At 41.0% G+C, this 17,139-nt stretch overlaps 1 protein-coding gene across 1 annotated transcript; it reads right to left on the reverse strand.

The window, feature by feature from the left end:
• Nucleotides 1-524: 524 nt before the first annotated feature.
• Nucleotides 525-13,547, reverse strand: LOC115144586 (ran GTPase-activating protein 1-like). The gene is made up of 6 exons (XM_065002494.1): nucleotides 13,059-13,547; nucleotides 3,452-3,569; nucleotides 3,164-3,291; nucleotides 2,920-2,979; nucleotides 2,346-2,804; nucleotides 525-2,237 (listed from the first exon to the last, which is right to left on the reverse strand). Exons 2-5 carry the CDS (start codon nucleotides 3,561-3,563, stop codon nucleotides 2,745-2,747), a joined length of 360 nt encoding a protein of 119 aa, XP_064858566.1. The 5' UTR covers nucleotides 3,564-3,569; nucleotides 13,059-13,547; the 3' UTR covers nucleotides 525-2,237; nucleotides 2,346-2,744.
• Between the last annotated feature and the right edge of the window lie 3,592 nt (nucleotides 13,548-17,139).

Here is a 17,139-nt window from a genome sequence, read left to right on the forward strand (position 1 = left end):
TTGTATTCCTCTTTCAGGAATACCTAGGATAGGATAAAGTAATCCTTCTCACCCCCCCCCCCCCCTTAAAAGATTTAGATGCACTATTGTAAAGTGGCTGTTCCACTGGATGTCTTAAGGTGAACGCACCAATTTGTAAGTCGCTCTGGATAAGAGCGTCTGCTAAATGACTTAAATGTAAATGATGTAAATGTCCTCCGGTGGCTAGCTAGCCCTTTCCTAAATTAGCCATGGATGGAGAACAGGATTTGGACTCGTGGATTTACTTAATTATCCATACTGGCCAATGATTATAACGTTGATTCTGATCCAACCATAAATGCATACATTGCCTGAGAGTATGGAAGTTCAATATGTAGCTAGATGTAGTAGGCTAACATTAACTAGCTGGCTCATCGTTGCCTATGAAAGGAAGTAAGACTAACGAGCAAGCCAAGTCGGCTAGGACAACAAACTACAAGTGTTTACTGTATAACAGAGTCAAAGACCGTTTCGGAAACATAAAATACAGAAGGACAAGTAGGGTGAGTCAACATGTTTTTAAAAAAATACTTTTACACACACACACAGAAATCAGTACCATTGCCATGTTTTTTGTATTTTTTTAGTTGCCACTGTATTAGACTAAGTATAGGTGATTTGATGATGTTGAAATGGATATATCAGTCAGCTAACCATTTACAGTAACAGCAGTTAATTAAGTCAATACACTAAATGGTATGCAGAAATAGAGAAATACTACTTTCTTGGCACGGTATGGGCAGCTATTAATATATTCATTAATAGATCATAGATTAATAGAATGAAGTAAGAAGAGTGAACTCCTACTTTGTAAAGAATAGGAAGTGTTGGCTGTGTACTTCACCAATAACAGGCATGCCTAATGTAAAATTTTCACATGTGAGTTCCAAATATCTCTTATGTCACCCCAGCTGAGTTTTTTTGAGTTTGATGTCAGAACGCACTTACTGTTCCAAAATGTGATTGTTACGCACCAAGACAGTTAACCCACGCTGACCTCAAACCAAGGCACACAGCCTATAGATAATTAGAAGGCAATGTTTCAATTTCAAATGATTTTCGAACAGGATTTATTTTCTAAAAGGAGGTGTGTTCCACCTCCTCATGGACACACATGATGTTTGTAAAATACTTTTTTTGAAGGTTGTACTGATTATGATGACATAATGCTAAGCTAATTGCCAGCAATGTGTTGTGCCATGTTTGTTGACATCATACAATGCATTCTGGTTGTCACGTAAACGTCTGTCAGACAAAAGATGTTATAACAAAACGAGGTGAAGGGATGGTTCACTCGTCTTTCAAGTAAACCTCCGGAAGTAAATGATGGTAGACGACATACCCCTTTCAATATGCATACTACAAACGGACTCAACTCATCTTGTAACCTCTTATCTTTGGTTGTCGCAAAAAAACAAACATGGCAGAGTGCATTTTTAGAAAGTGTTTTACTCAATTATTTTGATCACTGGTGAGGTCATCCGTGATGTGATGAATTGTAATTGCTATTAGCTAATTCATATGATGATTTCTGTCAGCCGAGAGTCAGCTAAATATGGCCGCTAGTATTAGGTCACTCTTTCCTCAGTTAGCGCTACGACTAATGTGGCCTACATTTTCTGGTTTGGATGAGAAATGTGTTATATTGTCGCTACTTCTGTGAATGTCTGAACATTGCATCCAAAAATAAAATGCTCACATAACGTTGCAAAGACTGTTTTTTCACAGAATTTTTTTGCACAAACACAGAAGCCAGCTCAAATGCCGACTGTTGCGTCAATCGAAACTGGACGTTCTAAATAAGTGTTCTAATCACATCTGCAGGGACCACTGTAGAACGATCACAACCGTGTGTTCGTACGTGTCAAAGGGTTAATGGCCATGTACCTGGCACAGCCAGAAGAGGACTGACCACCCATCAGAGCCTAGTTTCTTCCTACGTTCCTGCCATTCTAGGAAGTTTTTCCTAGCCACCGTGCTTCTACATCTGCATTGCTTGCTGTTTTGGGTTTTAGTCTTTGTTTCTGTATAAGCACTTTGCTTTGTAACCTGCTGATGTACAAAGGGCTTTATAAATATATTTGATTTGATCATCCCAGTATAGTTGATCCCATTCTGGGGCATGTGCACCTCTAGGTTTCTATTAACTGATAAAGAGAGGGGGGTTGGGAGAGAGTATGAGAGAAATGGGGGGAGGGAGAGAGCACAAAAGAGATCTGAGGAGAAAGAGGGAAAGATATTAGACCAAGCTTGGTGAGTGATTAAGGGAAATGTCTGTTTTACATTGAATGACAAAGTGGCAATTTGTGTCAGTTTGTCTGTACCTGAAATGCCAGGGCAAGGGTTGTGGCTCCTTCGTTCTCCAAGCGGTTTCTGACTGCGATGAACACTTTCAATTTCAGGGGGACACCCAGAGCACTGGACTGTTTCTGACACTCAGTCAACGCTGTCGCCAGGATTTAACAGACAGTTACTTTGGTACATCCTAACAGTAGACCAGAAAATGATGGAGAAAAGTTGTTAATGGCCTATGCTCCCGAAGGAGTGATGGGCCTAAGTAAGTCCTTATGAAAGACCTTAGTCACACAGTTAGTGTTTCCAAACTCTCACCTTGCCCCCTCCGATGCTCATGCCACAGTTGTTGAGTCTCAGCTCCTGTAGAGAGTGACACGCAGAGCTCTTCAGTAGAGTTTCAATGCCCTTTGGTCCAAAGGCGTTATCACTCAGGTCAAGCTCTCTGTCTGGTTGGTCCCTGCTATCATCAATGCTCTGCCCAGGGATCTCTGAGGATGAAGAGAGACACATGAAGAGCTAACGACTTTAAAACATATATCAGTATATGTATAAGCCCAATGATAATTTATCACGTGCAAGGGGAGGTTGTTAGTGATTACTCACCAAGGGCAGTTGGGATTTCAGATGCAGGTGACCCGTGAACATATCACTCCAATTGCAACTCTGAAAAATATACAGTGAATGCTAGATTTGAAGAAATACATGCAAGAGTAAAATGCTAATACCCTCCAAAGGATCATGTTGTGGTGTGAATTTGTGACTTCACTATTTTCAGCAGTTAGCGCAAGTCAGTTTTCTTTGCTCAGACTGACAGGCACTTGATCTCAAGGCTCTCTCTTCCTAGTACCTGAAGCTGGTCTTTGCTCTCCCAGGCTTTGGCGATAGCCTGCGCTGCTTCCACTCCCACTGTGTTTCCCTCCAACCACAGGGCCCGTAGTCCCTGGTACTCCTCTATTTCCTGCACCAACTCCTTCACTGCAGAGAGAACCAGATTCACCAACTCAAGACAAATTATTAGCAAAGCCGTTAACTGTGTTGGCATTGATAGAGAACAATGCCATATTGAAGTCTCCTATTGTTGAACAGTTTGAAAGTGATTTAAAGATGAATGTGTGTTTGCAGTCAGTGCTCTCACCAGACTCTGCGTTGTCCATCTTCAGTCCCCGGCCCTCGTAGCTCAACTCTTCATCTCCTACATGGGTCTTGGACAATGCATCGGCCACCAGGGCAATGTCATCGGAACCCATGGTGGTCTGAGAAAGCAAGAACAGTGAGATGAATTGGCTCACAAAGCACTGTTGCACGCGGTTATTCTTTGATGACTAGCAACTCACTGACAGTGAGTACCATTACCATTGACTTATCTCTGTGCTAATATGAATCAACTAACTACTCAGCCAGGTAACATGGGGTTTGAGTTACATAGCTAGCTAACTAACAAATATAATGGGAAAAGGGAACGCAGTGCCATTCTGTTAGGGTGACTAGCTGGCTGCTACCCCATTCATAGACACTAACTACCTTTAGCGCCTATTGATGATAGTATCTTTTGGCTGGGGGATTTTTATTAAGAGCCCTGACGCTTGCTCTAAATGTTAACACGCATCGCTTGCGGTACAGTTTTGGAAACATAAGGAATGTATCTTACATATTTATTAGCGAGAAATAATATTAATTTTAAAAAAGGTAAAATGACTAGCTATACATCTTTGTAGGGTTCCCACACAGCCATATTTTCATGTTACAGTGCTTGTTTATGGAAAACAGACAGAAGACAGAATCGGTCCGTTCTGTCCACTATCCTTGGGATGTCACTACCCCATTGAAGTTGAAATTGAAAATGGTTAAAGTTTAGGGCTTAGGTTAGAGATGTCCCAAGGATTCCAGATAGCACTGATAGAGTACCACAGTATGAGTCATAATACCCATAAAACCTAGTGGTCAAACAGGGAAATGGTTCCAATAGTTTTTCTACCATTCATTTTTCCAATAGGGGATTTTAGAAACACTTTTTTTTTTTAAATGGTAGTGTTTTGTGTAAGCTTACCCTGGCGTTATGTTTTGATAACCGTGTAAATCTCTCAGACAAGGTCATTTTTTTTGCCTCAGACATGGATAATAGTCACATTCTGCAATATTAAAGCTGATCTACCCCCTAATTAAAATAATTAAATAAAAAATACTTTGAGATATCGTGTTGCTATTGACCAATTGAAGTTCACTGGTTTACAGACCCTACTGGGATTGGATATTGATACTTGGCACTAACTAGCCTGCTTGCTAGCACCAACATGAGGGTAAAGCAAGGTTGGCTATCTGAATTGACTCCTTCTAAGGATCTCAGCAGTCAGACAGTAGGATGAGTTCAAGTGCGTTGTAGGCCTACATGAGCCCCAAGTCCAATACAATCGGTTTTGAGGACAGCCGTTTTAGCAAACCCTGGTAGAGTTTTCTTTCTGTGGCTGTTCTTGTTACGTCGGATTTGGATCTCTCAAAGTGGTCAAGCCTCCGACTAACAGGCCTCTGCACACACACCAACAGTTATTAATAATTCGCACCACCGCCAGGGAAACAGAAGACTGGGAAGAAACCCCCATTTATCTACCCATAGGCTGCTATAGCCTACATATTTATTTAGATTGCCATTCTATTGTTTTCACAGAATTTTTGTGGTAAATAAATATAATTGATTTGAAATATTTCTACCAGCTTTGTGTATTCTCAAATTGAAAAAAGTTAGGGAGCACTGCACTACTGCAGCACTACATCCCTGGCTATCTCTCACAGGCTGACTACACCACTCGCGTCGCAAAATAAATGTAGAAATCTATATTATTCAATCATTGCCCCCACACTGCTTGCGTGGGCCAATGAGCATCTGCATTTCCAAGGGCTAAAATAGAAGTCAGTTCTATTTGTGAAGCAGATTGCGCTGCAAGTCCTGCCATCTCCTCATTGGTTTATAGAAGCAGGTACCCACATGCCATCTCCTCATTGGTTATATCCATGTGGGTGACTGAAAGACGAACGAGGTCAGTGGCGGTAATGCACCTAATTTATGAAAGTTGCCAATCGCAATATAAAGTCAAGAGAAGGAAAAAGCCTGGAAGGAGGAGTGATGACTAGAAATGAGTCGGTTGACCGTTTTATGTGTGGATTAATTGGCGGAGTAGAGGACCTTGTGCATTTCAGGTAAAATAACTCAATGTTTATATTCCAGGACAAATTAGCTAGCAAAAGCAAGCTAGCTAAATATGACAAATTAGCTAGCAAGTGCAAGCTAGCTAGCTTAATTTCCATAAATGTTTAATGCTTTTCGACCTGTCCCCAAATGAATGTAATTGGTTCAGAGTTTGTCTTGATATTTTAACCTGCGTGTCGTGATCGCGTTTGGTGTGAGGGAACAAAATACATTTATGCACGATGGCACACGTAAGCAGCCGGTTTGGGTTCCGTGTCAGCGTCTCCGAACAGCTGTGCGTAAACGGAAGAGTGATGCCACAAACGTGTTGTCGCTGGAAAATACTGTTGGCTGCAATTGGGTTAACGTCTTTGGGACTAGGGGGCAGTATTGAGTAGCTTGGATAATAAGGTGCCCAGAGTAAACTGCCTGCTACCCGGCCCCAAAAGCTAGAATATGCATATCATTTGTAGATTTGGATAGAAAACACTCTGAAGTTTCTAAAACGGTTTGAATTATGTCTGTGAGTATAACAGAACTCATATGGCAGGCAAAAACCTGAGAAAAAATCCAACCAGGAAGTGGGAAAACTGAGGTTTGTAGTTTTTCAAGTCATTGCCTAACGAATATAAAGTGTCTATGGGGTCATATTGCACTTCCTAAGGCTTCCACTGATGTCAACAGTCTTTAGAACCTTGTTTGATGCTTCTACTGTGAAGGAGGGGGGAATGGGAGCTGAATGAGTCACAGGTCTGGCAGAGTGCCATGAGCTGATCGCGCGTGTGCCCGTGAGAGGTAGCTGCGTTCCATTGCATTTCTAAAGACATAGGAATTCTCCGGTTGGAACATTATTGCAGATTTATGATAAAAACATCCTAAAGATTGATTCTATACATCGTTTGACATGTTTCTACGAACTGTAATAGAACTTTCTTGACATTTCGTCTGAACAAGTGATTGCGCATTATGCATTTGGATTACTGGGCTAAATGCGCAAACAAAAAGGACGTATTTGGACATAAAGGATGGACTTTATCGAACAAAACAAACATTTATTGTGGAACTGGGATTCCTGGGAGTGCATTCCGATCAAGATCATCAAAGGTAAGTGAATATTTATTACTCTATTTCTGACTTTTCTGACACCTCTCCTTCTTTGGAAAATGGCTGTATGTTTTTCTTTGACTTGGCGCTGACCTAACATAATCGCAAGGTGTGCCTTCACCATAAAGCGTTTTTGAAATCTGACACAGCGGTTGCATTAAGGAGAAGTTTCTATATTTCAATGCATAACACTTGTATCTTTTATCAATGTTTATTATGAGTATTTCTGTAATTTGATGTGGCTCTCTGCACTTTCACCAGATGTTTGTTTGAGACGATGCATTTCTGATCAAAACACACCAATTTCAAATGAGGTTTTTGGACAAAGATTAACTTTATCGAACAAAACACACATTTATTGTGTAACATGAAGTCCTGTGAGTGCCATCTGATGAAGATCAAAGGTTAGTGATTAATTTAATCGCTATTTCTGTGAGCCCTCTCCTTGGCTGGAAAATGGCTGTAAAAAATGGCTATATGGTTTTCTGTGACTAGGTGCTGACCTAACATAATCGTTTGGTGTGCTTTCGCCGTAAAGCCTATTTGAAATCGGACACTGGCTGGATTTATAAGAAGTTTCTTTAAAATGGTGTAAAATACTTGTATGTTTGAGGAATTTTAATTATGGGATTTCTGTTTTGAATTTGGCGCCATGCAATTTCACTGGCTGTTGGTGAGGTGGGACGCTACCTTCCCACATATCCCAGAGAGGTTAAAGGTGGACTCAGCGAAATTTCAAGATGCAAGACTTCTTTTTCACACAGTCACACACAGTATCTGCACATGTGCACGTGTTTGCTTCACGCTGTTAGAGCGTGGTAGCCACGGAACTGAAACAGCAGAGAAGTTGAGTTTCGCACATCAACGTTCTTAGTTGTTGTGGAAATTTACCCATTCTGCTGTTTACTTTCTGGAAGGACAGTACAGTATGTACAGTAGATAGAGGCAGAAACTGCTTCTCCAATAGAAATCCCCGATCACACTTGTAGCCAATGGCATGGCGAGGTTGGCTAGCTAATGCCGCGTTCAAAATAACTGGGAACTCAGAAAAATGCGATTTAATTAGGGCCGATTTTAAGTTTTCATAACAATCGGTAATCTGCATTTTGACACCGATCACATTGCACTTCACGAGGAGACTGCGTGGCAGGCTGACTACCTGTTATGCGAGTGCAGCAAGGAGCCAAGGTAAGGTGCTAGCTAGCATTAAACATATCTCATAAAAAACTATTAATCTTAACATAATCACTAGTTAACTACACATGGTTGATGATATTACTAGTTTATCTAGCTTGTCCTGCGTTGCATATAATCGATGCAGTGCCGGTTAATTTATCATTGAATAACAGCCTACTTCACCAAACGGGTGATTTAACAAGCGCATTCGAGAAAAAAAGCACTGTCGTTGCACCAATGTGTACCTAACCATAAACATCAATGCCTTTCTTAAAATCAATACACAAGTATATATTTTTAAACCTGCATATTTAGTTAATATTGCCTGAATTTCTTTTAACTAGGGAAATTGTGTCACTTCTCTTGCGTTCTGTGCAAGAGTCGGGGTATATGCAGCAGTTTGGGCCGCCTGGCTCGTTGCGAACTGTGAAGACTATTTCTTCCTAACAAAGACAGCCAACTTTACCAAACGGGGGATGATTTAACAAAAGTGTATTTGCGAAAAAAGCATAATTGTTGCACGAATGTACCTAACCATAAACATCAATGCCTTTCTTAAAATTAATACACAGAAGTATATAATTTTAAACCTGCATATTTAGTTAAAAGAAATTCATGTTAGCAGGCAATATCAAACGAAGGAAATTGTCACATCTCTTACATTTATTGCAATTAAGTCTATGATTTGATATTTGATAGAGCAGTCTTACTGAGGGATGGTAGGCAGCAGCAATCTCGTAAGCATTCATTCAAACAGCACTTTTGTGCGTTTGCCAGCAGCTCTTCGCAATGCTTTAAGCATTGCTCTGTTTATGACTTAAAGCCTATCAACTCCCGAGATTAGGCTGGTGTAACCGATGTGAAATGGCTAACTAGTTAGCGGGGTTCGTGCTAATAGCATTTCAAACGTCACCCGCTCTGAGACTTGGAGTAGTTGTTCCCCTTGCTCTGCATGGGTAACACTGCTTCGAGGGTGGCTGTTGTCGATGTGTTCCTGGTTCGGGGCGAGGAGAGGGACGGAAGCTATACTGTTACACTGGCAATACTAAAGTGCCTATCAGAACATCCAATAGTCAACGGTATATGAAATACAAATGGTAGAGAGAGAACTGGTCCTATAATTCCTATAATAACCTCAACCTAAAACTTCTTACCTGGGAATATTGAAGACTCATGTTAAAAGGAACCACCAGCTTTCACATGTTCTCATGTTCTGAGCAAGGAACTAAACGTTAGCTTTTTTTACATGGCACATATTGCACTTTTACTTTCTTCTCCAACACTTTGTTTTTGCATTATTTAAACCAAATTGAACATGTTTCATTATTTGAGGCTAAATTGATTTTATTGATGTATTATATTAAGTTAAAATAAGTGTTCATTCAGTATTGTTGTAATTGTCATTATTACAAATAAATACATTTATAAATAAATCGGTATCAGCTTTTTTTGGTCCTCCAATAATCGGTATCGGTATTGGCGTTGAAAAATCATAAAATCAGTCGACCTCTACTTTAAACAGCTTCCAGAAGTTCCAGAAAATTGTGTCATGGCTTTAGAAGCTTCTGATAGGCAAACTGACATCATTTGATAAATTGGAGGTGTGCCTGTGGATGTATTTCAAGGCCTACCTTCAAACTCAGTGCCTCTATGCTTGACATCATCGGAAAATCAAAAGAAATCAGCCAAGACCTCAGAAAAAAAATTGTAGACCTCCACAAGTCTGGTTCATCCTTGGAAGCAATTTCAAAAGCCTGAAGGTACCACGTGTACTATTGTTTGTATAGATGAACAAGTATAATCTCCATGGGACCATGCAGCCATCATACCGCTCAAAAAGGAGACGCATTCTGTCTCCTAGTGTTGAACGTACTTTGGCGCGAAAAGTGCAAATCAATCCCAGAACAACAGCAAAGTGAAGATGTGAAGGTGCTGGAGGAAACCGGTACAAAAGTATCTATATCCACAGTAATACGAGTCCTATATCGAAATAACCTGGAAGGCCGCTCTGCAAGGAAGAAGTCACTGGTCCAAAACCACCATAAAAAAGCCTGACTACGGTTTGCAACTGCACATGGGGACAAAGATTGTATTTTTTGGAGAAATGTCCTCGTCTGATGAATAAAAAAATATAGCTGTTTGGCCATAATGACCATCGTTATGTTTTGAGGAAAAGGGGGGATTCTTACAAGCCGAAGAACACCATCCCAACCGTGAAGCATGGGGGTGGCTGCATCATGTACAGCGAGTGTATTGCTGCAGGATGGACTGGTGCACTTCACAAAATAAATGGCATCATGAGGCAGGAAAATTTAGGTGGATATATTGAATCAACATCTCAAGGCATCAGTCAGGAAGTTAAAGCTTGGTCGCAAATGGGTCTTCCAAATGGACAATGACCCCAAGCATACTTCCGAAGTTGTGGCAAAATGGCTTAAGGACAATAAAGTCAAGGTATTGGAGTGGCCATCACAAAGCCCTGACCTCAACCCTATAGAAAATTTGTGGGCAGAACTGAAAAAGCGTGTGTGAGCAAGGAGGCCTACAAACCTGACTCAGTTACACCAGCTCTGTCAGGAGGAATGGGCCAAAATTCACCCAACTTATTGTGGGAAGCTTGTGGAAGGCTACCCAAAACGTTTGACCCAAGTTAAACAATTTAAAGGCAATGCTACCAAATACTAATTGAGTGTATGTAAACTTCTGACCCACTGAGAATGCGAGGAACGAAATAAAAGCTGAAATAAATCACTCTACTATTATTCTGACATTTTACATTCTTAAAATAAAGTGGTGATCCTAACTGACAGGGAATTTTACTAGGATTAAATGTCAGGAATTGTGAAAAAAGGTTTTAAATTAATTTGGCTAAGGTGTATGTAAACTTCCGACTTCAACTGTAAGTATTCAGACCCTTTACTCAGTACTTTGTTGAAGAACCTTTGGTAGCAATTACAGCCTCGAGTCTTCCTGGGTATGACGCTACAAGCTTGGCAAACCTGTATTTGCAGAGTTTCTCCCATTCTTCTCTGCAGAGCCACTCAAGTTCTGTCAGGTTGCACAGCTATTTTCAGGTCTCTCCAGAAATGTTAGATTGGATTGAAGTCCGTGCTCTGGCTGGACCACTCAAGGACATTCAGAGTTGTCCTGAAGCTCAGGGTCATTGTCCTGTTGGAAGGTGAACCTTCGGCCCAGTCTGAGAACCTGAGCGCTCTGGAGCAGATTTTCATCAGGCATCTCTGTGCTTTGCTCCGTTCTTCTTTCCCTCGATCCTGACTAGTGTTATATAAATAATCTAATATAAAGCGTTACTAGCAGACCAAAGCTCTGGTTAAACCGGATGCCCTCAGATAACTCTGGGCCCAGTGTCCTCAGTCAAGTCTAGAGCCTGTGTGCAATAACATGATTATCCGAAGGACACACAGCTGCCATCACGCAAATATACTCCCCTGTAAACTACAAAGAGCAGCCTGCAACACTAACGAGCTTAGAAGTGCAAGCTATCTCACTGACATTGACCCTTGCATGCACTCCTGCAAAGACAGGAAACACCTGAGCCTAAAGCAGACATTACCAATATCCACGCTTCCTTGACACACATACATCTCATGAAGCACTGTACACTCACACTCTACCCCCCCCTACTGGTCGGGTGCCAAGAGCAAAGGTCTTTGCTGTGCACCAATGGGGCCCGCTCTGGCTAGAGCAAGGCCCGCCTCCAACTCTTCAGGACCAGTCAGAAGACCAACACGACGAGACTCCACCTACATTATTCTGTGTATACATTCTGCTGTAAACTCTGGCTGAGCAGCCTAATTATTCTGACTCTTCACAGAGTCGCATTGCTTAGGTCCGTGCACAATAAACCGCAGGACAAGATATCTTTGACCAATAAATTGCCTTTTTGATACACCTGATTCCACTCTGTCCAGCGTCGTTGTTTTGCATTCCCTCTCCAGTATGAAACACCAACAAAATGGTAGCATGAGGATGGTTCTTCCTGAATTCGATCTATGATAAATTGGTGTGAGAGGACGAAACTGATGACGGCTCAAAATCAGACGGAAGTGTGACCATTCGTCTTGCCTCAGGAAATCTGATCGGAGCGCTCTACTTAAAAGGTGAGCAGAGCCTGTTAAATCGAAATATGCATATTGTATTATAGTCTAAACCAAATTTTGATCAGAAAGTACTGACGTGAGTATGAATCGTTGCCAAACATTTTTTTACATGGAACCTAAGGCATTGGTCGAGGAGAACTTGTTTTGCTCGTTTAAAAAATATATATATATTTTTATTTTTTATTAGTTGGCCTATTGTGAGATCGATTGAATCTGCATGTAAAATATCCTATTAAATAGTAGTAGACTGTTTAATTGGTTGTGTTAGAGGTGTAGTCAATTATGAGATCGACTGAATCTGCATGTAAAAGATCCTATTAAATAGTAGTAGACTGTTTAATTGGTTGTGTTAGAGGTGTAGTTAATTGTGAGATCGACTGAATCTGCATGTAAAATATCCTATTAAATAAGTGCTATACTGTTGTCACGGTGCTGACTTTTGCCCAATGCCTGCAGCAAAAGCCTCTACCCCGTCCTCTGGCTGGGCAGAGTACTTTGGGACTTTAGTTACTTCGGTGTAACAAGGGCCTTGCCGTGCGGCCCTACCAACCCTTCTATTTCTTCGTAATGGCCCTTCGCGTGAGTTGGGTTTGTTCCTTCGTTCACGTTGTCACTCCCTTATTTTCCGGTCTAGTATGAGGCCTTGGATAGATATACTCCTATTTAAATATTCTTAAGCGTTATGGATTCCTCCTATATTTCCTTACCCTCAAGTTATCTTTACCTATGTATATATCAATACCTAATAACAACTCCTAGTAGTTATTATGCTCGTCAGCTAGTAGTCACTCGGAAACTAGTATTGGTATATGTTTTGACTTTCTTAAAAATATATTATTGTCCACACAATGAAATATTCTTTAGTGCAATTACTTTAACCTATAACCAGGGTCACTTTCTGTTCAGTGAGAGTGTCAAAGGCGTTTGCTCTCCAGATCGTTAATCTGGCCTAGTTGTCAAAGTTTCAAGCTTTTATTAAGTCACTCTGTTTTTTGTCTTATACACATCATTACAATTCAATGGTTATACAGTTTCTAAATACAACAATAATGCTCAATCAATCCTTAATGCTTTAAGCTATGCCAGATAATATTGCAAAACTTTAAATGCTTTTAACACTTCTAACAATATTGACTAAGTAGCAAAAATAGTTCAATTACCTTAAATGCTCAGCCCTTTGGTCTCTTTCCCGTAATCGGTATTCTCACAGCTACGGCGCTAGATTCCGAATTCTAATATCTTAATACACTTACAACTCTGTGTATGGACTCAATATATTGTAACTGGTATTTTGCTGTTTCCTTGTATTGCCAATCACATCTGTACCTGATGTCTCACTGAGTGACCGCCACTTTGTCTGTATTCAGACAGACATCTGTATTTGTTTAGACCTCTGTTTTTCGTAGACTCAGTCTCGGGGTCACCAAATTCAACCAAGTATATTCAGATAGTGATCCAATAAGTACATAGACAAAATAATCCAATTTTCTAATATTGTTATAGTCTAACAAAAAGAGTATAGTGCAATAGTAAATTTACCTGTAATGATTCTCCATATGAAGTCTGTCTCATATGTTAACGAGGATCATACTGTCTTATGATCTCTGTTCTCTTTATATATATATTTAAAAGGGAAGTTCCCACTGGGGCTGTAGACCTACGTAATCTTAGGCCTGTGTGTTAAACGGAAGCTTCCTATTATTACCCTTTAAGGTCATGCACTACTGACACTCACATTGCTGCTTCCGTGTTACTGTTGGCTGATTCTACTCAATCATACCAGCTGGTTGTTTCTACCACTGGAGGTGGCGTAAGAGGTATGTCAAGCGTCAGCTGGGAGAAGTCTATGATAGGTATCTCCTCTGCTTCCCCCCGTTGTCCAGTTTCTGCAGGTGCGGTTCGTGGTTCCATGAGGTCCCGTGAATGTCCTGTGTTGTGGTCCCCATTGCTTGATGGAGTGGGCAGATTCTTTTCATCTCTTGTCACACTGTTTAATTGGTTGTGTTTAGAGGTGTAGTTAATGCATGTAAAAGATCCTATTAAATAAGTGCTATACTGTTTAATTGGTTGTGTTTAGAGGTGTAGTTAATGCATGTAAAATATCCTATTAAATAAGCGCTATACTGTTTAATTGGTTGTGTTTAGAGGTGTAGTTAATGCATGTAAAAGATCCTATTAAATAAGTTGTAGACTGTTTAATTGGTTATGTTAGAGGTGTAGTTGAATAGACATAGTATATGTAAGTTTAGCGTTCCACAAGACAGAGATCGGGAATGATGTGCCCATTGCACATCACACTATAACATAATATAACCAGTTTTGACGTTCCGCGATTTTGTTGTGCCCAATTCAGAGAAAACTTTTGTTGGGGAATGATTGCCATACTCTGAATACATAAACGGTGTAATATTGACGGTCGGTGAGCCAAAATACTGATCAGTCGCCGAGCGGTGAATTTTTTATTTTTTTATTTTTTTATTTCACCTTTATTTAACCAGGTAAGCAAGTTGAGAACAAGTTCTCATTTACAATTGCGACCTGGCCAAGATAAAGCAAAGCAGTTCGACACATACAACGACACAGAGTTACACATGGAGTAAAACAAACATACAGTCAATAATACAGTAAAAAAATAAAATAAAAAAAAAACAAGTCTATATACAATGTGAGCAAATTAGGTGAGAAGGGAGGTAAAGGCAAAAAAGGCCATGGTGGCAAAGTAAATACAATATAGCAAGTAAAACACTGGAATGGTAGTATTGCAATGGAAGAATGTGCAAAGTAGAAATAAAAATAATGGGGTGCAAAGGAGCAAAATAAATAAATAAATTAAATACAGTTGGGAAAGAGGTAGTTGTTTGGGCTAAATTATAGGTGGGCTATGTACAGGTGCAGTAATCTGTAAGATGCTCTGACAGTTGGTGCTTAAAGCTAGTGAGGGAGATAAGTGTTTCCAATTTAAGAGATTTTTGTAGTTCGTTCCAGTCATTGGCAGCAGAGAACTGGAAGGAGAGGCGGCCAAAGAAAGAATTGGTTTTGGGGGTGACTAGAGAGATATACCTGCTGGAGCGTGTGCTACAGGTGGGAGATGCTATGGTGACCAGCGAGCTGAGATAAGGGGGACTTTACCTAGCAGGGTCTTGTAGATGACATGGAGCCAGTGGGTTTGGCGACGAGTATGAAGCGAGGGCCAGCCAACGAGAGCGTACAGGTCGCAATGGTGGGTAGTATATGGGGCTTTGGTGACAAAACGGATAGCACTGTGATAGACTGCATCCAATTTGTTGAGTAGGGTATTGGAGGCTATTTTGTAAATGACATCGCCAAAGTCGAGGATTGGTAGGATGGTCAATTTTACAAGGGTATGTTTGGCAGCATGAGTGAAGGATGCTTTGTTGCGAAATAGGAAGCCAATTCTAGATTTAACTTTGGATTGGAGATGTTTGATATGGGTCTGGAAGGAGAGTTTACAGTCTAACCAGACACCTAAGTATTTGTAGTTGTCCACGTATTCTAAGTCAGAGCCGTCCAGAGTAGTGATGTTGGACAGGCGGGTAGGTGCAGGTAGCGATCGGTTGAAGAGCATGCATTTAGTTTTACTTGTATTTAAGAGCAATTGGAGGCCACGAAAGGAGAGTTGTATGGCATTGAAGCTTGCCTGGAGGGTTGTTAACACAGTGTCCAAAGAAGGGCCGGAAGTGTACAGAATGGTGTCGTCTGCGTAGAGGTGGATCAGAGACTCACCAGCAGCAAGAGCGACCTCATTGATGTATACAGAGAAGAGAGTCGGTCCAAGAATTGAACCCTGTGGCACCCCCATAGAGACTGCCAGAGGTCCGGACAGCAGACCCTCCGATTTGACACACTGAACTCTATCAGAGAAGTAGTTGGTGAACCAGGCGAGGCAATCATTTGAGAAACCAAGGCTGTCAAGTCTGCCGATGAGGATGTGGTGGTTGACAGAGTCGAAAGCCTTGGCCAGATCAATGAATACGGCTGCACAGTAATGTTTCTTATCGATGGCGGTTAAGATATCGTTTAGGACCTTGAGCGTGGCTGAGGTGCACCCATGACCAGCTCTGAAACCAGATTGCATAGCAGAGAAGGTATGGTGAGATTCGAAATGGTCGGATTAACCCAGCCATTAACCCAGCCGCCGTGCTAAATTAACCCAGCCGCCGTGCTAAAATATTGATGGTTTCTTTTTTCCCTCTTTCGCTGTTGGTATTCCCCAGGAGATAAAATTAATCTGACAATTGTTATAGAACCGCTCGAATTTACTGATATATTGTTCCAAAAGGAAATTACTGAATTATTTCTAGAAAGTACTTAAATAAGCCGCCGAGCTAAGCACTGCCTTTGATTGACAAGCCGCCGAGCTATACACTGATCCATATTTCCTAAAGAGATAGAATTATTCTGACAATTGCTATAGAATCGCTCGAATTTACTGATATAAGTTCATAAAGGAAGTTACTGAATTATTTACAGAAAGTATTTAAATAATTCGCAGAACAATTTTTTTAGGTTCTTCTATTTTTCGATATTTCCTAAAGAGATAGAATTATTCTGACAAATGTTATAGAACCGCTTGAATTTGCTAACATATTGTCCCAAGAGGGGATTGCTCAATCATTTCTAGAAAATACCTAAATAAATCGCTGAACAATTTCAAATTACTACCGGAGAAACACACACGTAGCTGTCACCACACACTGATAAATCTTTTGTGTGCGAGGGTGGGGGCGCATGCGAGGAGTCTGAGCTAACACCACAGTACGGGCTGGGTATACAAAGATAGAAATAAACACCACACAAAGGACTGACTAAAACTTAGATAAACGCATTATACACATTATCAGACGACTTAGATAAAATGTCTGCAGCCACCACGCCCAAACAAATGATTGCAGTAGAAACTCAAGAACAAGGGGAGCAGCCAGATAACACTCAGATCGTAGCACAGACTGTCTCTCAGATGATCCAACAGCAGGCAGCCCCACCACCCCAATACCCTCCCCCACAGCGGTATATCCTGCAACAGCAACGGGCTCAACGAGGCCCCTACACTGGACCATACAGAGGGGGAAACTACCAGTGTTATAACTGCGGAATTCCAGGTCACTTTGCCAGAGATTGCAGGAAACCACTCTCCCCGCAGCAACAGCAATGGAGTGAAAGAGGAGGAGGAGCACCAGGAAGTGGCAGAGGAAGAGGAGGACCCTTTCCTAATCACATGCA

The sequence above is a fragment of the Oncorhynchus nerka genome, linkage group LG16 (genome assembly GCF_034236695.1).
Source record: "Oncorhynchus nerka isolate Pitt River linkage group LG16, Oner_Uvic_2.0, whole genome shotgun sequence".
NCBI lineage: Eukaryota > Metazoa > Chordata > Actinopteri > Salmoniformes > Salmonidae > Oncorhynchus > Oncorhynchus nerka.

Bases quoted from the DNA above. Each gene is read 5' to 3' on its own strand.
- LOC115144586 (XM_065002494.1), bottom strand. From the start codon at position 3,563: ATGGGTTCCGATGACATTGCCCTGGTGGCCGATGCATTGTCCAAGACC. The intron at 3,292-3,451 runs GTGAGAGCACTG...TTCTCTCTGCAG, and splicing joins GATGGACAACGCAGAGTCTG to TGAAGGAGTTGGTGCAGGAA. The intron at 2,980-3,163 runs GTACTAGGAAGA...TATATTTTTCAG, and splicing joins AGAGCAAAGACCAGCTTCAG to AGTTGCAATTGGAGTGATAT.